This window comes from Scaptodrosophila lebanonensis, unplaced genomic scaffold (genome assembly GCF_003285725.1).
Source record: "Scaptodrosophila lebanonensis strain 11010-0011.00,11010-0021.00 unplaced genomic scaffold, SlebRS2 tig00000101-arrow-pilon, whole genome shotgun sequence".
Classification (NCBI taxonomy): Eukaryota; Metazoa; Arthropoda; class Insecta; order Diptera; family Drosophilidae; genus Scaptodrosophila; species Scaptodrosophila lebanonensis.
Window position 1 is genome coordinate 4,134,459 of NW_022060569.1, and position 24,633 is coordinate 4,159,091.

At 37.7% G+C, this 24,633-nt stretch overlaps 1 protein-coding gene across 1 annotated transcript in view; it reads left to right on the forward strand.

The window, feature by feature from the left end:
• LOC115628089 (proton-associated sugar transporter A) overlaps positions 1-24,633 on the forward strand; it is a 172,289-nt gene that overhangs the window by 100,805 nt on the left and 46,851 nt on the right. The window contains exon 6 of the mRNA XM_030524066.1: positions 3,738-3,912. Coding sequence (XP_030379926.1) covers positions 3,738-3,912 — 175 coding nt within the window. The remainder of the gene's footprint in view (positions 1-3,737; positions 3,913-24,633) is intronic.

Sequence of the window (24,633 nt, forward strand, 5' to 3'; positions counted from 1 at the left end):
ATGCAACAATAGAAGAAGCAGAATGGAAGAAATGGCAGCGTTGGGCCCAACAAATACCAGGCGTAGAGAAGATGAAAATATTGAGGTGCTGTCCACTGAAAGATTCAGAAGTGGAAATGCATATGTTTGTAGATGCGAGCGAAAATGGTTACGCTGCGGTATGATAAATGTTGCAGAGAGGAGCAGAGGGACTCTAGCACGGTGCTATCCTGGCTACGATTGGATCACAGGCGGTACCGCCAGTTCGTTGGATTTCGGGTAAGCGAGATATTAGATCTAACCGAAATATCCGAATGGCGATGGGCAATGAAAACGTAGCCGATGAAGCCACTAAGTGGCAAAAGACACCCGATTTTTCGAGCAGCAGCCGATGACTGCATGGGCCGACGTTCCTAAGACAGGGTCCACAGGAATGGCCTACGAACCGGCCATAAAACGAGAAACCACAAGTGAAGAACTGCGCGCACAATTTGTTGGAGTGCGCGAGGATGTCGATTTATCGAGTGGCAATGGCCTGATAGACATTACTCGCTTCACAAGGTGGTGACGATTAATGAGAAGCGTTGCAATGGTAATAATTGCGGCACGAAAATGGAGATATGCGGCTCTGACAAAAGGCAAACGTACAGAGTCTCTGACACAAGAAGACCAAGAAGCAGCAGAATGCTTATTGTGGGTCTTTGCACAAGATGAATACTACAGCAGTGAAAAGGCAGCACTCAAGAAGGGTCACCGTATAAATCCAGTCCACTATACACTATACAAGATTCATGCGTATATGGACGACAGAGGAGTATTACGGTTGAAAGGACGATTAAAGCTGTATGGAGGAATTGATCCTGTAGTATTGCCAAAAGAAAGCCGTATAACCATGCTGATTGTTTAAATTCGAAATTCATGCCAGAAATGTAAAAATCAAGCCCTGCCAAGCCCTGGCCACCGCAAATGGCGTGTTTACCGAGTCCGAGGCTGGCGGCTTATCAACCACCATTCACATGCACTGGCGTGGATTTTTTTGGACCGCTTCTCGTGACGGTCAAGAGAAGCACCAAGAAACGATACGGCGTGCTATTTACATCTCTGACTACGAGAAAGCTGTGGAGTGACAATGCTACGAATTTTCAAGGCGCTAATATCGAACTCCAACAGGCAATGGATACGCTTGACGCAGGCAAGATAGCAGAAAAATTCACTGGGCCGATAATGAAATGGAAGTTCATACCGGCTGCTTCGCCAAATATGGATGGCGCATGGGAGCGATTGGTGCTTTCCGTGAAACGCACGCTATATTCGATACTGTCCAGTAGACACCCTTCCAATGAACTATTGCGGGCAGCACTTATGAAAGTGCAGATGACAGTAAACTCACGGCCTCTGACATACATACCAGTGGATGACGAGAACTAGGAGGCGTTTACGCCTAACCACTCCCTGCAAGGAACTTCCAATGGGCAGAAGCCAGCAGTACAAACGCAACCTGAAGGTTTACTCATGAAGAAGAACTGGTTTACAGTGCAGCAAATGGCAGATGAATTTTGGCGAAGATGGCTGCGCGATTATCTAAGAAGAGTAACTGCAGTAAAGCGCAGCACAGACGGGCAAGTACGAAGTGCCACAATAAAAACGGCCAACGGCATTTATGTGAGGCCAGCTGCAAAGCTTGTCGTTCTGTCTATTGGAGTGGATAAGGTAGATCCCGACTGGAATTTACCGGGGGAGAGTGTTACGATAGATCTGGCATCGCTTTAAGATGTCATCGATAATAAGTAAAACAGGTAATGGAAAGTAGGGACTAGAAGCGGCTAGCGCTACCATAACCAAGAAACCACGTTGGCTTGTTCTTTGCAATTCTGCAGCGAGAGGAAGCGGACTAAAAGTAAGAACAGGCTCTAGATCATAAGCATATTGTAATTTTGTAATTCCGTAGGAATTTAAAGCGTCGCCAAAGCAACTCGCCCGAACGACCAGGCAATTGTCGCACATCCATCAACTCTACTTGAGAGTTTTGTAAATAAATATTCACCTGCATCAACACCAAAGGTAGTTCGTTATTTGGGCGGCGCAGGGAAAACTCGAACTGCCGCAACACCGGATCAATATAATGTCTTAAATTGTATTTATTTTGTGTGTGCATGACCTACATATATATTTTCACCTTATTGATTACCAGTAGGCAGGCATTTAAGGTATTTAAATGAACATTTTCTGTTCTTGACAACAAATTGTTCAGTAGTCCGTTACATTTTTGTTCTTGCCAAACTATTTCGTTAAACGAACATGACCACTATAACTAATATTTTTTAAAGCTCGTTTTCCCCCTTTTGGAGCTTTTTCCAAAAGCTTTTCTTAGTGCGCGCCTACTATACTTGAGTCCAAATTTCAGCTTCCTAGCTTTTACCGTTTGGGCTGTGCGTTGATCACCAATTAATCAGTCAGGACAAACTGTTTTATATATGTAGATAACGCGACGTTTTCAGATAGACTATGTGCAAAAAAAGGGAATAATTATAAGAGTACATATGTATATTCTAATTTTAAATTCATATTTGTGTCTTTTCGTGCCTTATTGAGTCAATACGGTTACGCACGAACTCTGAATATGAAACACGGCATTCGTGTCAATGCCGTGCAGCGATGAGCAACGGTCAAAAAGCACTGACAATGCCCATCTCAATTTATTAGAGTAAAACTTTCGATAGCTGAATCCACCGATACTATCGATATCGATACATCGAAGATTATTAAGATCAATTAGAACAAATCATATACATATGTACATACATACATACATACATACATACATATGCCCGCAATACGAAGCAGAATATGCGTAGCTCCGTTATTCGGTTTCTGCTTTACTATCGCTTACTCAGTCGTTGCCTAGCGACGGTAACTGTAAACTTTTGGCATTTTGTCTTTGCAATAAAAAGGCGTGGATGATCAAAAAATGTGAACGAAAGAATAAGAGCGTGTTAATGACAACAACAAAGAAGGACACATGTGAAATGAACTGCTTTATTCAACAACAAAAATAAACTTTGTCAATTTGCCTGACAAAACTATGCTGCTTCGACTACCAATAATGCCTAATAATTATTTACGCATGATTGGTACAACCATGTCGTACGAATGCGAACCTCGCAGAACTGAATGAGTTAATGTAAATATCACCTTACAACAAATAAATCGGTAAAAACCATAACCACTTTTTTAAAGGTTTTTTTCTGTAAATTTTCGGCTTTTTTCTGCCCTTTCTTCTAGTTAGAAACAGCTTTTTTAAAAATTAAAACAAGTAAAAAAGCTAAAGTCGGGTTTCCCGACTTTGAAATACTCTGTACATATGTTTAGAATAATTATAGATATTAAAAAAGTAAGAGAATTAAAAAAAATTTTTTTGATCGACTTTACCTCTCTTGGTATTCGAACTCACGTAAAGGGTGTATAATTGCACATTTACATAGCAATTGCGTCTGTGTGAGTTTATGTAGACCACTGAAGACAACATGTGTCCAATTTTCAGCCTCCTAGCTCTTACCGTTTGGGCTGTGCGTTGATTGCCAATCAGTCAGTCAGGACAAACTGTTTTATATATATAGAGATACAGAGTATTTCAAAGTCGAGACACCCGATTTTAGCTTCTCCACTTGTATTATATTGATTTGTAACTTTCTCATACAAGTAAAAACGCTTGACTACTTGTATAAATCGAAAATGAAATTTTGTTTAATCAATTTCAGAGCCAAGCCCGTATATGTTGGAGGACTTCTGTTTTATTCAATTGGGATGACATTAATGGCTTTAACTAGAGCAAAAATGAGTGTTATTATCTTCAGTTGGGCAGCAGGAGTGATGTATTCTACGTTATTTACTTTGCCTTATTTACTAGTGGCTCATTATCATTCACTTGGCACGGTAAGTAAATACATATTCATGTACATAAATATAGAAATATAGTAAATCTCCAAAATGTGAAACAGTGACTAATAATAATTGGGTCGGTTTTATACCCTGTACCCAAAGGGTATACGAGCCCTAACCCCTATTTCATATCAAAACATGCACCCGTTTCACATAACAATAATGCAAAAAAACATTTAAATAAGACAACTTCAAAATGCACGAAATATTTTTGACCATTTTTAATTGGTACGACACTAATATTTACTAATTAAACCTGAGTATTTTTAATAACAGCTTTAATTCACGTCTTAATATTATTAACTAAATTTAGGCATTCTTCAGGCGTCGAACACTATAGTCCAATATTTTCTGAAATTTTGATTTTAATCCAGACATGGGTCTCAGCTTTATTTTAATGATTATCTACATGTTTTCTATTGCGCTTAGACCTGGGTTTGATGATGTCCTATCTAGGACCTCAATACTATTCTCTTGAACACAATTATTGCTTGTTTTTGCGGGGTGTGTTATATAATACAATAATAATAATGTGGGTGTCAGCTTAGCAATTAGAAGCTTTAGTCTGACTGGAAGGAAATGCTGCGTCAGAGACAGATTGCCTTAGCGTACTATAAAGCTTACCAACTGTTATATTCACATGATCATGCCAAGATAACGTTTCATTAAAGGTTAACCCTAAGTTAGTTGCTCTATGTATTCGATGGGCTCGTTGTTTAGTCTCAGTTTCTCTAAATTGAGTGTGTTTACTTTTTTTTTAGATTACTAGACATTTCGACTTTTTCGGGTTAACTTATAATCCATTCATACTTGCCCATCTACTAATTTCCAAAAGATCGCCATTACAAGCACTAACACATTCATCAATTCTACATAAAGGACGACTCACATACATCTGAACATCATCTGCATACATGTGTAATGTGTGCAATATTATTTTTATACCCTATACCCAAAGGGTGAAAGGGTATACTAGTTTTGTGGGAATGTATGTAACACACAGAAGGAGGCGTGGCAGACCCCCAAAAGTATATATATTATTGATCAGGATGATAAGCCGAGTCGATATAGCCATGTCCGTCTGTCCGTCTGTATGCATGCAAGGATCTCAGAAAGTATAAGAGCTAGAATAACCAAACTTGGTATCCAGATTCTCCGAGAAGTCCGGGAAAGGACGAGTTTGGGTTTTTTTTCGATGCACTCCCCCGCAATTTTCCATAACTCCGGTAATTCTTGGAATTTCTGAAGAAAGTTATAGCCATAAATAAAATCGCTGTCCATGCTCTGCTTGTAGCTCTGCCCGCAGCGCTGCCGACAGCTGTTGTTGTTGCTGCTTTGGTTCAACTTTGTGCTGCATACATACTAGACAGCTGCATGGCTTCACTCATTAGGCAAGTTGAAAAGAATGTAATCGAATTGAATTGAGTTGAGTAAGTGGAACATTGAAAATTAAATGAATTTGTATGAAATGAGTGCGTCTTATGTCTCATAGCATACGACATTCATTGAAATGAGTTCGAATAAATGAAACGTAAAACGAAATGAAACAATTGACATATCGGAAAACATTCGATTTATTCGAGTTACTCTAGTTACTCTACTCTAGTTATTGTAAAATCTGCTCACTTTGGTGCGATAAAGGCCTAAATTGAAGAATATAAAGCCTTTGGATATGCCATCACCAGTGATATATGGACAGATAATTCTTTAAAAGCGACGCATTTGTCCTGTACAATTCACTATACAAAGGAGTGAGTTCTTCTGTTGCACAAAACAAGCTGCAAAATATTTTGCATTCCAGCCAGTACCGTGGCTTCGGAAAGCACATTTTCAAACGCTAGAAATTTAATAACAGAAAAATGTTGTCTATTAGCCACCAAACTTGACAAAGTTAACCAGATAATGTTTTTAAATTCTAATGTAAAATATATAGATATTGTTATGTTAGTAATAGGTAAAATAAATACAAATGAAAATGTATTGACTACATTTTTTCTTTCTTCTTTACCGGTTTGTCATTCGAATCATTCGAGAACTACGTTTAAGTTTTTCTTATTCTCACTCCATTCAATTCGTTTTTCTACGTTTCGACTGAGTGCTACTGAGTTGTACGTGTGTATACTCATTCATTCATATCAGTTTGCCTTTGTATTCTAATTTACTCAACTCATTTTCAGCATTGTGTATTCGAATGTGATTTTTTTGCAATTCATGCAGCTGTCTAATACATACACGCATATAAACAAGCAGAGACACGATCCTGATGTAAATGTATGCTGTTGAAACTGTACATGAACATGTCACCACTTTTGTATATATGTATTGAATTAAATTAAATAATTTAATAAATATAATTTTTTTTAATTAATTAAAAAATTTTGTTTCCATTTTTTTTATGGGAGGTACAGGGTATTTAAGAGTTGAGTCTGCTCGACTTTAGCATTCCTTTCTTGTTTTAAATAAGGCTGTAAAATAGTGAAATGTAAAAATAAACATGAGAGTTGTCGAAGAAAGCAAACGCGTTGTTTGTTCGCTTCGGAAAATTCCATAATTATAAAGTTAAGCCGAACATTATTTAACACACATAGTGAAAGAAAAGAAGAATAGACATATTAATGCAAATCGGTGTTGTGCTCCGTTCATTCTAATTGTTCAAATAACTTTAAATTACTAATTTTAAACAAGTAAAAAATCTAAAGTCGGGTATCCCGACTTTGAAAAACTCTGAACATATGTTTACAATAATTATAGAAAATAAAAAAAAGTGGATCTATTTTACCTGTGTCTGTGTAAACATTTTTGCCGTCAACCAAAGCACCAGCATCAAAAGAGGCTGCGGGCAGCGCGTGGGCAGCAAATATATTTATGGCTATAACTTCTTGTTAAATCGGCCTATTCATAGTGGACACATAATCACTTACTGGGGGTATTCGCAAAATTTTAGATCGAAATTCCAAGAATTACGGGAGTTACGAATTGTGTGGGAGAGGGGGGAGAAAGGGAAATTCCAAAATACACATTTTCTGCGTATTCACATAAGGCATCTTGGAATAAATTTTGTGTCCCTAGATCTTATAGTCTCCGAGACATAGGTGATTATACGAACGGAAAATCGGGAAAACCCTATAGGGGGGAAGTGGGGGGAAAATCAAAAAAAAAAATAAAACAAACTTGCACAGCGTACATACATGTAAGATGGGAAGGCAGGATAGTGAGAATGGCGGAACACCTAGAAGCAGCATCGCCGTCAGTACTCGCTACTCATTTTGGTTTTAAGCAGTCAGGAGAAATGTACTTAGTAGTCAGTAGTAAGTTGTCAGCCGCACTACTAACACAATCATCAGCCGTAAAGACAGAAGCAGAAGTCAGCAGTCAGAAGATGAAGCAGAGAGAAGCCGTCAGAGAAGTCAGCTGTCGAACCAGAGTGCATTAGCTGCATATGCTAATATTCGCCATCATCATTTTTACATTATATTCCTATTTTAAACTATATCATATATCTTGGTATCGTTATCAATAATAAACATTCTATGATACACAAGATCACATTTGGGGGCTCAACCTAAAAATTTTGAAAGCTGTGGAAAAAAAGGCTGTGAAAAAAGTGACAAAAAGTGCGTGAAAAGTGGCATGCATACTCATATGTACATTAAATTCAATTAAAGTTGCATGAGTGCCAGAAAAACGAGATCAGGCTACAAACCAAAGTCGACGCCAGTACCCACAGTTGCAAAGCCGAAGGCGCCAGTAGTCTCAAGGACAAAGAAGCCGTCAGTTTCAACGCGGTCGACGCTCACGAAAATGAATAACAAAGAGGACAAGTGAGCACGCACTGACAATATCATATGAGGCGATGTTGCCAGAAAGATCCGAGGGCAACAGAGAAAAACAAGAGAAAATGCAAGAAGAAACGAATAGAACCACAACAGCCGAAAACAGCATTACCCTGAATTGCCAAACGGAAGACAGCAGCAAAGAAAAAGGCAAATTGGTGGTGGAAACTTTTTCTAAAATTATTCCGGAGTTTGACGGTGAAAATATGCAAGTGGAAAAGTGGTTCACAAATTTTGAATTAAATGCAGACGCGTACGGTTTGAGCTTAAAACAAAAGTATGTTCAGGCACGCGCCAAGATGACGCGCACAGCAGCATTGTTTTTGGAGTCTACGTTCATATACGAGTACAAATCATTGAGTGAACAGGTGATCGATGAATTTCAACGAGGCAAAATTTTGAGTGCCGAAATTCACAAACAATTAAGTGCTCGCACAAAACGCAAAAATGAACATTTTCATGAGTATTTGTTGCAAATGAAGAGCATTGCAGCGCGTGGACTGATGGATACTGAATCGTTAATTCGATATGTTGTAGATGGGCTAAATCTTAAAACTGATTTTAAATACAATTTGTATAGCTGCACATCGTTCAAAGAATTGCGAGAGAAATATGAAGTTTACGAAATGGTAGCGGAAACAAACGAGAAAGCGTACGCAGAGAGAAAACAAATACAACAACAAAAATGCAAATGTAAGAAGCGAAAGGAAGCAGAATTGTTTAAATTGTGGTGCAGTGGATCATTTGCGCAAGGACTGCAAAGCTGAAATCAAGTGCTTTCGTTGCAATAAAACTGGGCATATGTCAACAGAGTGCACATCTTCGGCCGGCGTAGATAAAAATTAATAATGCAGTGGTCAATGCACTTGTCGACACCGGAGCAGACGTCTCAATAATGAGAAAGGCAGCATTTAACAAAATCGGCGGCGCCAAATTGCAAAGCAACGTGGCTACACTTCGAGGTTTGGGCACTAACAGGATACGCCCGGTGGGTCAATTTCTAGCAGAGGTGGAGATCGACAATATGAAGGTGTTACACAAGTTCTTGGTAGTGGCTAATGGCGACATTGGATGCGACGCGCTGCTTGGATACGACTTTCTTTCAAACTTTAATGTCACGTTGACGGCTGGATTTAAGTTTTCTCCCCCTGCTGGGGAGAAGACTCAGGAGAATAATCAGATAAGTATTTATAATGTAGTTGAGACAAATACTGATCCTGAAATACCTCCTCAGTTCAAATCTGCTGTACAGTCAATGATATCCGAGTTCAAGGCGACCGAGAAGACTGCTGAGTGTCCGATTGAACTCAAAATAGTTTTGGAGGACGATAGTGGCGAATCCGAAGACGAGGAGGATCTTAACAAAGAAATGGGCGAAACCGAGGATAGTGCTGAAAAACTGGACGAACAGATTTGGGGTGACAATGAAGAAGAAGAAAAAAATGAGCAGGACGAAATGATGAGGATCAAGGCAAGGGCACTAAAGACGAAAAGGATGCTCATAACGATTTGGACACAAACAAGATAGAACGCTATAGTCGAGCAAGCCCGACAGTAAAATAGCCTGTACTCTCCACAAAAAAGAAAAATTAAAAAAAATTAAATTATTAAAAAAAATGAATAAATTAATTAATTAATTAAATTAAATTAGAATACATGTTTATGTTCAGTTTTAACAGCATACATTTACATCACGTACCTATGCGTGTTTATATGCGTGTATGTATGCAGCACAAAGTTGAACCAAAGCAGCAACAACAACAACAGCTGCGGGCAGCGCTGCCGGCAGTGCTGCAGGCAGCGCATGAGCAGCGATTTTACTTATGGCTATAACTTTCATCAGAATCGACCTATCATGATGAAACTTGGCACACGGACACATAAGCACTAACTGGATGTAACTACCAAAATTCCAAGAATTACGGAAGTTATACAAAAAAACACTAGCCCTTGTACCTTCTGAGATCCTTGCGCTCATACAGACGGACAGACGGACATGGCTATATCGACTCGGCTTGTCACCCTGATCAAGAATATATATACTTTGTGGGGTCTGCCACGCCTCCTTCTGTGTGTTACATACATTCGCACAAAACTAGTATAGCCTTTCACCCTTTGGATACAGGCTATAAAAATGATGCGGTCAATGAAGATGGAAAGGATGAGCATGAAAATGATGGGCTAGACCACCAACGAGCCAAACTCCGAGGATAAACGTAAGGAGCAAGCTAAGGACATTGATGATATCAGGAGTCCCGAAGTGGACGAAGGGCAAACGAATGTCTTTCACAATGAGCTTGAGGAGCCACCAGAGCCAGAGGAAATGGACCTTGGCGCTATGAACAATGTAGATGAGGGTCAGGGTGATGAAAATCCGTTTGATATTGATGCAATGAAAGAAAACAACCCGCCTGAAAACGTGGAGGACTTCGAGTATAAAGTGGAGCACAGGAGTGGAGATCGTCTTAGACACGTCGATTGTCTGAGTCGCTACCCACAGCAAGTAATGGTGGTCACGTCAGAAGTCTCAGCCCGTATAAAAGCAGCTCAACAAAAAGATTGTATGATCAAAGCTATTTTTGAGATTCTAAGCAGCCGCCCCTATGACAATTTTAAAGTCAAAGGAGGATTGCTGTTTAAGTCGATAGAAGGAACTGATCTGCTGGTTATACCGAAGTCGATGGAGCGAGAAATAATTGTCGACGCTCACAATGTTGGACACTGGGCTGTTCAAAAGACTTGATCAAGCAAAGCTATTGGATACCACATTTGGAAGGAAAAGTTGCTCATGTTATCGCCAATTGTATTAAATATATTGTCCACAACAAACAGTTGGGTAAAAAGGAAGGCTTTCTTCATCCCGCCGAGAAAGGAGGAGAGCCATTGCACACATTGCATGTTGACCATCTCGGACCTATGGACGCCACAGCGAAGCAATATAAATACATTTTTGCTATAATCGACGCATTTACTAAGTTCGTGTGGCTGTATCCGACAAAGACAACAAGCTGCGAAGAAGTTCTTAAAAAGCTCGACAGCTGGTCGGAAATCTTCGGTAATCCCAGTCGCATCATCAGTGACCGAGGGTCTGAGTTTACATCTTCAGCTTTCGAGGAGTACATGAGCAAAAATGGTATCGAGCATGTTTTTTCGTTTTCGTTTTTTCCTTGCAAAGTTTTTATTTCTGGTAAAAGATTTTCGAGTTTGCGGTACAGTCCAAAGCGTTACATATTTCCCACCAGAAATTTTTTCGCAGGCTTGTTCGAAAAGAGCTAATATTTTTTCTACATCTTTTAATATATTAATTTCTTCTGTAGTAAATGGTAGCGGTGCTTTTGTGGTTGATAATAAAACTTTAGCTATGGCATCACTTGTTGCTAATATACGCTGGGTCATAAAGTAGAAACTGTTCCACCTTGTTGGCATTTCTTGTAACAAAGTGTAAGCGAAGTCTTTCTGACCCAATTTAAATTCTTCACCCGGTATGGTGCTTTGCTTAAAAAATCTTACTATGGTCTTACACTTTGTAAACAAAGCTTTTACTAAATCGTCGTTGTCGAATTTTAAACCATCTTGAACCACTAGATTCAAAGTGGTGAGCAAAGCATGGAAGATTTTGAATTTTTAATATTTCAAAGTGTTTGCAATATTTTGCGCCGAGTGGTTTGTTGTGTCCAATAGCTTTCTTGTGGCTAATTCAAATTATAATTGTAAACAAAGTGACATGTGACGGTCAAAAAGCTATCGTTGGACCTCGATGTCCACAGATCACATGTGACCGATATATCCGTAATTTCTTTCCTGTCAATGTCATTCTTTCGCTTCGAATCATTGTCGTACAAAGCGGCTCTCTTAAAGTAAGAAGCTACTGAATGCATACTCGATCTACAACTGCTGCTTGTAGATGCGATGTTGTCCATATTCTTCGAAGTAGCTGCAGCGGGAGTGCTGGAATCTGGGACATGAACTTCCAAGCCAGGATGAAATCTTTTTAGATGATCGTGTAAATTGGAAGTATTTCCGCTGGTTTTATACTCCTTTCCGCAGTTAATGCACTTTGCAAATTTTTTGTCATCAGACCTTTTAAAATATTTCCAGACCTTAGAGATTTTACATTTCTTTTTATGTGTTTGCCTCTCGGTCGCCTCGGTTCGTGCTGCTGCAATCGCAGCAGTGCCTTTCAGCACTCGACACACTGAGTATAAGAGTGCTCCGCCGTTTACCTTAAATTCGACACATAGTCAAAATACTTTATAACTACTTTAAAACTAAGCATTATAAGTACCTCTTGGACGAAAGCGATCCATGTCTCTGTATTGTATCACTGATTTTTCACCAAATAAATTGTTTCACACAGACGCCACAAATAAACGCGCCAATTTTATTTTTTGGTGATGTAAAAACCAAACTATCGATAGTACGTCGGGCACTATCGAAAGTGTCTAGCTACTATCGATGGGAGCTCGATAGTGCCCAACCATCGATAGTGCCGATAGTGCTATCGATAGTTCTCCACCTCTAGTAAGCATCTTACGAGGTGTGTTCCAAATTACACAGGACATTAAAAAAAAAAAAACAGAACAAATGGTTTTTTCGCAAAATCAATTTATTTTATTCAAAATAGTCTCCTTCTGCTTCAATACAGCTTTTTGCACGATCCAAAAGCATGTCGAACGAGTGTTTTAGCTCGTTGGCCGGTATGGCCACCAGTATGTCGGTGCAAGCCTTTTGAATTGCCTCTACGTCTGCATAACGCTTTCCTTTTGCGAAAAGGTAGAAGTCGCACGGTGCCATATCAGGTGAATACGGCGAGTGGTTAATGGTTAAAATGTGATTTTTGGTCAAATAATCGGTCACAAGCGTCGATCGATAAGACGATTCTGAGCAATTTTTGGTCGTCAGTCAATTTGTGCGGAACAAACCGTGCACACACCATTCGTAAGCCCAAATGTTCGGTCAAAATACGATAAATCGATGTTTTGGAGATGTTCAATTCCATTTCCATCAATTTCAATGATGATTTCGGCTGATTTTTGATGAATTCACGCACAGTTTCGATGGAGTTTTCGGTGATCACGAATTTTGATTGGCCCACATGTTGATCGTCATTTATGTCCTCACGACCACTTTGAAAACGTTGAAACCACTCGTGCACTCTGCTACGGGATAGGCAATCATCGCCATAAACTTGTTCCATCAATTGAAACGTTTCGGTAAAAGTTTTACCAATTTTAAAACAAAATTTAATTTTGGCTCTTTGTTCGAAGCTCATTTTCGCACCGATAACACAAACATACTGACACTTAAAACGCAATAACTTCACTTCCAATCGATGAAATGTCATGAAATTCTCACTGGACAATCGATAAAGATAGCAGATTCTAACGCACCATCGACATATAGATAGCGCCACCAGGGGGCGCTAGATTCAAAATGAATGAAATGATGAATACAATACTATGTTAATATCGGTAAAAAGTAAAACCCTCTCTAATTATATTAAAAAACACATGCCAAGTTGTAATCGAACTTTAAAGCCATTCAAAAAAAAAAAACACAAATTGTTTTGCTATTAACATGATTGTTGATGCTGATGGCGATTTTGAGCCGTGATAGAAAACGCTACAGTCGAGCAACCCCGACAGTGAAATACCCTGTACCAAGGCAAACTTCAAGCACTGAGTTATATACTCCCATAGCGGAAGCAAAAAGAAGAAGATGAGGTAGCTTGATGCTGTAGTTTATGGGCGTATTACTAGAGTCAAATGTTTTCGCTAATAACTTTTCTAAAAATGTACTGATTTGATTGACATTTTAAACAGAGATAGATGATTCTAATAAATGACGTGTGCAAAGTTTTGTTTATGTAGCTTTTGTGGACAGTATTAAAGAAATTCTGTAGCCCGGCAGAGGGGGAGGGGCGAAATCAAATAAAATAAAATAAACTCATATTCAATTATTTATATTTTGTGAACTAAAATATATTGCATGCATAGGCCAGTTTTTGGTTTGATACAGTTAAAAATACTGAAGTTAGTGAAAATCGGCCATATCGGTTGTATGGGAGCTATATGAAATAGTGGCCCAAACTGAACCAAACTTGGTATGTCGCCTCGAGGTATTAAGATATGTGTACAAACAAATTTTGGGTAAATATCTTTATATTTCGAGTTTCTGCCACCAAAAAAAAAAAACGGGCAAAAAAACCATAATGCAATGATAAGAATGATAAATTGCACGAATAATTATAATTTTAAAAGTTTATTCACGAGTAATATATACGTATATAAATATAAAAACAAGAAAGAACGCTAAAGTCGAGCAGGGCCGAAAGTTAAATACCCTGTTCCTAGGCTAACTTCCGATACCGAGCTATGTATACATATGTATGTATGTGCCCAGTTGTGGGCGTAGTACTGTAGTGAATATGATTTTCTAACAACTTTTCTTTCGTATTCGGTATTCGGTATTGTAATATTATAAAAGAAAAATGTTGATGGATTTTAACTGTTTGGGTATTCGAACTCACGTGTATAGCTGAACATTTACATAGGAATTGTGTTTATGTGATTCTATGCGTGTATTTATGTATGTGTCAGGACCAAAAAAAATTATAAAATTATAAAATACATATTACGTAAGGATTATAAATAAAAACATGAAATTTGTAAGGCTAATTTTTATACCCTGTACCCAAAGGGTGAAAGGGTATACAAGTTTTGTGCGAATATATGTAAGATACAGAAGGAGGCGTGGCAGACCCCACAAAGTATATACATATATATTATTGATCAGGATGGCAAGACGAGTCGATATAGCCATGTCCGTCCGTCCGTCTGAACGTATGAACGCAAGGGATCTCAGAAAGTATAAGACTTAGAATAACCAAATCCAGATTCTTCTAAGTCGGAGAAAGTACGAGTTTGAGTTTTTTCTGCTCGACTGTAGCGTTCTCTCTTGTTTTTTTTTTTTTGTGTGGTGGTGCAAGGGCCTAGGCAGGGGGCAGGGGCGGCCGTTGCCCCCCCTACAAAAAAATTTGCCATATAAAGTCGACCACACGTTGATTATTATGGCGCACTATTTCGCCTTAAAATGGATCTGAGTTGGATTTGTTGAAGTTTTTCATTGATCATATGCATAAGTTATTTTATAAATGCATCGTGCATTATTTAATCAATAATTTATTTTTTTGGGCCCCCTTTGGTAAAAGCTGCCTACGTCCTTGGGGTGGTACAGGATATTTAATAGTAGAGCCCGCTCGACTTTAGCATTCCTTTCTTGTTAAAAACAAGTAAAAAAGCTAAAGTCGGGTGTCCCGACTTTGAAATACTCTGTATATATGTTTAGAATAAATATAGAAATTAAAACAAGTAAAAAAGCTAAGGTTTCCCGACTTTGAAATACACTCTACATATGTTTACAATAATTATAGAAAATAAAAAAATTACGAAAATAAAAAAAAATTCAATGATCGATTTTACCTTTCTCGGTATTCGAACTCACGTAAAGGGTGTATAATTGCACATTTACATAGCAATGGCATCTGTGTGAGTGTATGTATGCTTATGCGCATTCGTGTCTGTGTAAGCATTTTCGCAGTCAACCAAACAGCAACATCAACAACAGCCGCGTGCAGCGCTTGAGCAGCGCTGCAGCAGCAAATATATTTATGGCTATACTTCTTGTTAAATCGGTCTATCATAGTGAAACTTGGCATACGGACACATAATTACAAACTGGGGGTATTTGCAAAATTTTAGTTCGTAATTCCAAGAATTACGGGAGTTAGAGAAAATCGCATTTGCATGGGAGAGGGGGGAGGGAAATTCCAAAATGTACATTTTCTGCGTATTCACACAAGGCACCTTGGACTAAAATTTGGTGTTCCTAGGTCTTATAGTCTCCGAGATATAGGCGATTATACGAATGGAAAATCGGGAAAGCCCCCATAGGGGGGAAGTGGGGGGGAAAATCAAAAAAATAAAACAAACTCGTATAGAATACACACATAACGCATCTTTGTGGAAAATTTGGTGTCTCTATCTCTTATAGTCTCTGAGATCCAGGTGTTCATACGGACGGACAGACGGACAGACAGACAGACAGGGCTAGATCGACTCGTCTTGTCATGCTGATCAAGAATATATATACTTTGTGGGGTCTGACACGCCTCCTTCTGCCTGTTACATTTTTCAGCTCCCGCAAACCTAATATACTCTTGTACATTTCATGTACAGAGTATAAAAAGTAAGAGAATTAAAAAAAATTTTTTTGATCGATTTTACCTCTTTTGGTCTTCGAACTCACGTCAAGGGTGTATAATTGCACATATACAAAGCAATTGCGTCTATGTGAGTGTATGTACAGGGTGCGCCATCTTTTATGTCGGTATGTAAGCATTGAATATCTTTGAAATTTCTTGAACTAAGGTTTTCAACACTGGTCTACTCAAGTCAATCGGTCAATCGAGGGAGGGAAATTCCAAAATACACATTTTCTGCGTATTCACATAAGGCATCTGGGACTAAAATTTGGTGCCCGTAGGTCTTATAGTCTCCGAGATATAGGCGATTATACGAATGGAAAATCGGGAAAACCCCCATAGGGGGGAAGTGGGGGGGGGGGGGGAATCAAAAAAATAAAACAAACTTGCACAGCGTACATACATAACGCAACTTTGTGTAAAATTTGGTGTCTCTACCTCTTATAGTCTCTGAGATCCAGGTGTTCATACGGACAGACGGACAGACAGACAGGGCTAGATCGACTCGTCTCGTCATGCTGATCAAGAATATATATACTTTGTGGGGTCTGTCACGCCTCCTTCTGCCTGTTACATTTTCAGCTCCCGCAAACCTAATATACTCTTGTACACTCCTAGTTCGAGAGTCAGCAGCAGTAGTAGTTCAGCAGTCACACAGGGCAGTCGTAGTTCAGCAGTCACACAGGGCAGTCGTAGTTCAGCAGCCATACAGAGCAGTCGTAGTGCAGTAAAAGTTCAGCAGTCAGCCGTCGCAGTTGTTGTAGATCCGCAGTCAGCCGTTGCCGTCGAAGTGTCGAGAGAAGCCATCGCCATTTTGAATCAGTTGTGACTTATGTTAATCTGTTCGAACATTACAATATCTTACATTACTATAATCAACATATAATACTTAATGAACCATTATAATAAAACTATTGAATAAACAATTCACATTTGGGGGCTCAACCAGTGCTGAACCGATAAAGAGCGAAATCTCGCAGTATCCACCCTTAACCAGTGCTAAGCCGATTGCGATGTAAAAGAGCCGAAAGGTGCATAAAATACAATTCCTGCCGAACGAAAACTAAATTGGTTATGTGCAGTGAAAAGCCGCGTGTCTAGACAAGTAACGGTTGTTTGGTCGACTCTATGTGTATTTGTGCGACGAAGTGCACAAGAATATGAAAAAACGGAAAACGCCGTTAAAATCAAAGCTACCAGTGCCACAGAGACGAATATATAACACACGCGCAAAAGCAACCACGAAAAATAGAAATATGCTGGAGATCGAATGTCAAAAAAAAGAAGATGGAGTAACAAATATAGCGTCTGACAATAAAAAAGAAGAAGAAAGAGAAGCAAATATAGCGGCTGACGAAAAAAAAGAAGAAGAAGGAATAAATATGCCGACTGGCTAAAAAATAGTCAACATGGAAGAACAAATTTTGCAGAACAGTAAAAATCTTGAAGAAATAATAAAGTTGCTGCACTTACAATGCCAAACCGAGAATAAAAAACTACTTGGAAATAAAATAACGCCCGAGAATTTTGCTAAAATAGTGCCGGAGTTTGATGGCCTGAATATACCTGTCGAGCGTTGGTTTTTCAATTTTGATAAAAACGCCGATGCCTACGAACTTGATGAAAAGCAGCGATATGTACAAGCTCGTGGCAAAATGACGAAAGCAGCAGCGTTGTTTTTGAATTCTGTGTTTGTTAGTTCGTATGCAGAGTTGAAAAATATGCTGATCGGCGAATTCAAGCGTACGTACGCCAGTGCAGACGTTCATAAGAAACTTCGTGAGAGAAAGAAACACGACAGAGAATCGTTCCATGAGTATGTTTTGAATGTGAGGGAAATAGCTGCACTTGGTATTGATGTAGACATTAATTCAGTACTGCGGTATATAGTTGACGGCTTGAACATGAAAAACGAATACAAATATAATATGTACAGTAGCAAGTCGTTTGGCGAACTCTAAGAAAAGTATTCTATATATATGAAAAGTATTCTATATGTTATTTTTTCTTTGTTTAGTATATTTGGCATAAGGGGTTTTTAGGACAACGGACTACAAGGGCGTACGCAGGTTGGGCAGGGGGGACATTGCTCCCCTTAGAAAAAATTTCGCATTATGAATTACACCAGCACCATATGTATTACATACGTACATACATATGTACATACGTCTGTATGTATAGTATGTACATATGTATGTGCATCAATAAGTATATATGTACGTTCATACATTCCTATATACATATATAGGTTTGTATGTATGCAGCGGGCCATCGAACACTGTTGTTTAATTGTAATAAATAGTGTTCTATGGTTTCAAATCAAAATTTTTAAAACAACAACTTCAAGTTATTGGCTCGCAAATCTTCTTTCGTTTTGATCATTTACGTCTGTTCCTTGCATACGCAAAATGCCAAAAGTTTACAGTTACCGTACACATACAAATACATTTGTATGTATGTATGTATGTATGTGTACAGTGAACAATCGAATACAGTATTATAATCAATAACTCTCAAACGATGTTTTTCGATGTATTTGTATTCGACATGTATTACGATATATCAACTCAAGTATCGATATTTTCGATATATCGCATTTAATTTTATTATTGGGGTTTTAATATTTATTCACTTTTTCAAATGAATAGTTTGTGTTATAAATTTTGTCCGATCGATTTCAAATTTGGGTAATGTAATCAACATAACTATATCAACAAATTGGCATTCAACGATTAAAATATAGCAATATGTTTTTTACTTGCCATATACTTATCAAATATCAAATAGTTGGGGACATCGCATACACACACTCACACATACATACAACAAGCAACAGTTCGTGTCTATGTGTGCCCATGCATACATACATATGTACATGCATATGTATGTATGCCTGTATATGTATGTAGCATGTACATACAAAACAACAACAACAACTGCAAGTCATTGGCTCGCTCTTCTTCTTTCGTTGTGACCATTTAATGTTAATTGCAAAGGCAAAACGCCAAAAGTTAACAGTTACCGTCGCTAGGCAACGACTGCGTAAGCGATAGTAAAGCAGAAACCGAAAGCGGACTTACGCATATTCTGGTTCGCGTTGCGGGCAGATGTACACATGTATGTTTGTATATGATTTGTTCTAATTGATCTCAATAAATTATAAGATGTTATTATTTAAATTTTCTATTAATTGCATTCAAACTTCGATGGAATTATTGATTGTATCGACGGATTCAACTATGGATAGTTTTGATTCTCTAGCACATAGAGCAGCCGACACATGCCCATCTCTAGCATCTCAGCTGATCGCATATTTAATGTTAGCTAACAACGCTACAAATGTATTCTGAACAAATCTAAGAGTCATTTACCGTTAGGCCTATTTTGTGAGTGTATTCATGCGATTTACAAAAGTAGAAACACACCTTTTACATTCACAACAATCATATTTGGAATTGAAGACACAAATTAGTGTTGAATTAAAAAATTTAATACATACTTATATATGTATGTATGTATGTATATAGGCGGATAACGCCTGAATGGAAAATTTAAATGTATGTACATATCAGCGTTGCCGAACGCTCCAATTTTGGCGGGACGTCCCAATTTATAAATCAAAATTAAATGTCCCGCGTCGGACTTTTCGGGGATAACTCGACCGTGCGTACAACGTGCTGAGGAAGCACACAGTTAAGTCAGGACTGGCAGTCCGCCCGGTGCGTAACGAAGATATGTACATATGTATGTATGTACTTATTGTACTATATTTGCTATTTGGAAAAAGAACTCTTCAAAAAACTTTAGGGAGCGTCGAATGAAGAATATCATATAGTAAATAAACTTATAATTATAAGCACATTTTACTTAGCCCAGCAAAGACGGGTAAGACCTGCTAGTCTCTATATATATAAAACAGTTTGTCCTGACTGACTGACTGATTGGCAATCAACGCACAGCCCAAACGGTAAGAGCTAGGAAGCTGGAATTTGGACACAAGATCCCTCTTATAGTGAAAGTGAGCACTAAGAAGGGGTTTCGGAAAATTCGAGCTCCAAAGGGGGGAAAACGAGCTCCAACGTTTGTATGAAAAATCTACATTTTTATCCGATTAACTTCAAACTTAGTTTGTATGCTCTCACAAAGAATACAAAAAAAAACTGTATACTTGGATTTTCAATATTTTTCCTGCGGCCTGAATAATAATGATTTTCCGGTGGAAAATTCGGTAAACGAAAAGCTATCTGCAATCAACGCACAGCCCAAACGGTAAGAGCTAGGAGGCTGAAAATTGGACACATGCTGTCTTCAGTGGTGTAGGTGAGCACTAAAAAGCGGTTTTGGAAAATTCGATCGCCAAAGGGGGGGAAACGGGCTCCAACGTTTGTATGAAAAATCTACAATTTTCATCCAATTAACTTCAAACTTAGTTTGTACACTCTCAAAAAGAATACAAGAAAAACTGTATACTTGGTTTTTCACCATTTTTTCTGGGGCATGAAAAAGGGGGAGTTTTCCATGGAAAAATTGAAACACAATCAACATCCCACAGCCCAAACGGTAAAAGCTAGGAAACTAAAATTTAGGCTCAAGTATCCTGTTATATGTAGGTGCTCACTAAGAAGGGTTTTTGGAAAATTCGAGCTCCAAAAGGGGGAAAAGTAGCTCCAAAGTTGGTTTGAAAATTCTGCATTTCTGAATCGATCAACTTTAAATTTGGTTCTTATAATCTATATACAAACAAAACTGCATACTCGGTTTTTCGAAATTTGTGTTGGAGCTTGAATTATTGGGGTTTTAATATTTATTCGTTTTTTCAAATGAAAAGCTTGTGTTATAAATTTTGTCCGATCGATTTCAAATTTGGGTAATATAATCTACGTAACTAAAATTACAACTTTGCATTTAACGATTTTTAAAATATGCATTTTACAAATGCAGGCAGAACAAACAATACAAAATATCAAACAGTTGGGGACAACTAAGTATACATACACACACACACACATACAAACAGCTGTTCGTGTAGTTGCGTGCAAACGATTGAAATAGCCAAAGCAAAATGTGAGACACTAATGTGTGAATGTTCATTTGTACACATGTATGTACATACATACATACATATGTACAAAAGTACATTCGTCTTGCACTGACAGGGCAAGAAATGTTAATTAATTAAAAATTATTAACATTATAACATAAACATTTTGATGTTATTTTTTCTTTGTTTAGTATATTTGGCATAAGGGGTTTTTAGGACAACGGACTACAAGGGCGTACGCAGGTTGGGCAGGGGGGACATTGCTCCCCTTAGAAAAAATTTCGCATTATGAATTACACCAGCACCATATGTATTACATACGTACATACATATGTACATACGTCTGTATGTATAGTATGTACATATGTATGTGCATCAATAAGTATATATGTACGTTCATACATTCCTATATACATATATAGGTTTGTATGTATGCAGCGGGCCATCGAACACTGTTGTTTAATTGTAATAAATAGTGTTCTATGGTTTCAAATCAAAATTTTTAAAACAACAACTTCAAGTTATTGGCTCGCAAATCTTCTTTCGTTTTGATCATTTACGTCTGTTCCTTGCATACGCAAAATGCCAAAAGTTTACAGTTACCGTACACATACAAATACATTTGTATGTATGTATGTATGTATGTGTACAGTGAACAATCGAATACAGTATTATAATCAATAACTCTCAAACGATGTTTTTCGATGTATTTGTATTCGACATGTATTACGATATATCAACACAAGTATCGATATTTTCGATATATCGCATTTAATTTTATTATTGGGGTTTTAATATTTATTCACTTTTTCAAATGAATAGTTTGTGTTATAAATTTTGTCCGATCGATTTCAAATTTGGGTAATGTAATCAACATAACTATATCAACAAATTGGCATTCAACGATTAAAATATAGCAATATGTTTTTTACTTGCCATATACTTATCAAATATCAAATAGTTGGGGACATCGCATACACACACTCACACATACATACAACAAGCAACAGTTCGTGTCTATGTGTTCCCATGCATACATACATATGTACATGCATATGTATGTATGCCTGTATATGTATGTAGCATGTACATACAAAACAACAACAACAACTGCAAGTCATTGGCTCGCTCTTCTTCTTTCGTTGTGACCATTTAATGTTAATTGCAAAGGCAAAACGCCAAAAGTTAACAGTTACCGTCGCTAGGCAACGACTGCGTAAGCGATAGTAAAGCAGAAACCGAAAGCGGACTTAGGCATATTCTGGTTCGCGTTGCGGGCAGATGTACACATGATTTGTTCCAATTGATCTCAATAAATTATAATGTTATTATTTAAATTTTCTATTAATTGCATTCAAACTTCGATGGAATTATTGATTGTATCGACGGATTCAACTATGGATAGTTTTGATTCTCTAGCACATAGAGCAGCCGACACATGCCCATCTCTAGCATCTCAGCTGATCGCATATTTAATGTTAGCTAACAACGCTACAAATGTATTCTGAACAAATCTAAGAGTCATTTACCGTTAGGCCTATTTTGTGAGTGTATTCATGCGATTTACAAAAGTAGAAACACACCTTTTACATTCACAACAATCATATTTGGAATTGAAGACACAAATTAGTGTTGAATTAAAAAATTTAATACATACTTATATATGTATGTATGTATGTATATAGGCGGATAACGCCTGAATGGAAAATTTAAATGTATGTACATATCAGCGTTGCCGAACGCTCCAATTTTGGCGGGACGTCCCAATTTATAAATCAAAATTAAATGTCCCGCGTCGGACTTTTCGGGGATAACTCGACCGTGCGTACAACGTGCTGAGGAAGCACACAGTTAAGTCAGGACTGGACATATGTATGTATGTACTTATTGTACTATATTTGCTATTTGGAAAAAGAACTCTTCAAAAAACTTTAGGGAGCGTCGAATGAAGAATATCATATAGTAAATAAACTTATAATTATAAGCACATTTTACTTAGCCCAGCAAAGACGGGTAAGACCTGCTAGTCTCTATATATATAAAACAGTTTGTCCTGACTGACTGACTGATTGGCAATCAACGCACAGCCCAAACGGTAAGAGCTAGGAGGCTGAAAATTGGACACATGCTGTCTTCAGTGGTGTAGGTGAGCACTAAAAAGCGGTTTTGGAAAATTCGATCGCCAAAGGGGGGGAAACGGGCTCCAACGTTTGTATGAAAAATCTACAATTTTCATCCAATTAACTTCAAACTTAGTTTGTACACTCTCAAAAAGAATACAAGAAAAACTGTATACTTGGTTTTTCACCATTTTTTCTGGGGCATGAAAAAGGGGGAGTTTTCCATGGAAAAATTGAAACACAATCAACATCCCACAGCCCAAACGGTAAAAGCTAGGAAACTAAAATTTAGGCTCAAGTATCCTGTTATATGTAGGTGCTCACTAAGAAGGGTTTTTGGAAAATTCGAGCTCCAAAAGGGGGAAAAGTAGCTCCAAAGTTGGTTTGAAAATTCTGCATTTCTGAATCGATCAACTTTAAATTTGGTTCTTATAATCTATATACAAACAAAACTGCATACTCGGTTTTTCGAAATTTGTGTTGGAGCTTGAATTATTGGGGTTTTAATATTTATTCGTTTTTTCAAATGAAAAGCTTGTGTTATAAATTTTGTCCGATCGATTTCAAATTTGGGTAATATAATCTACGTAACTAAAATTACAACTTTGCATTTAACGATTTTTAAAATATGCATTTTACAAATGCAGGCAGAACAAACAATACAAAATATCAAACAGTTGGGGACAACTAAGTATACATACACACACACACACATACAAACAGCTGTTCGTGTAGTTGCGTGCAAACGATTGAAATAGCCAAAGCAAAATGTGAGACACTAATGTGTGAATGTTCATTTGTACACATGTATGTACATACATACATACATATGTACAAAAGTACATTCGTCTTGCACTGACAGGGCAAGAAATGTTAATTAATTAAAAATTATTAACATTATAACATAAACATTTTGATGTTATTTTTTCTTTGTTTAGTATATTTGGCATAAGGGGTTTTTAGGACAACGGACTACAAGGGCGTACGCAGGTTGGGCAGGGGGGACATTGCTCCCCTTAGAAAAAATTTCGCATTATGAATTACACCAGCACCATATGTATTACATACGTACATACATATGTACATACGTCTGTATGTATAGTATGTACATATGTATGTGCATCAATAAGTATATATGTACGTTCATACATTCCTATATACATATATAGGTTTGTATGTATGCAGCGGGCCATCGAACACTGTTGTTTAATTGTAATAAATAGTGTTCTATGGTTTCAAATCAAAATTTTTAAAACAACAACTTCAAGTTATTGGCTCGCAAATCTTCTTTCGTTTTGATCATTTACGTCTGTTCCTTGCATACGCAAAATGCCAAAAGTTTACAGTTACCGTACACATACAAATACATTTGTATGTATGTATGTATGTATGTGTACAGTGAACAATCGAATACAGTATTATAATCAATAACTCTCAAACGATGTTTTTCGATGTATT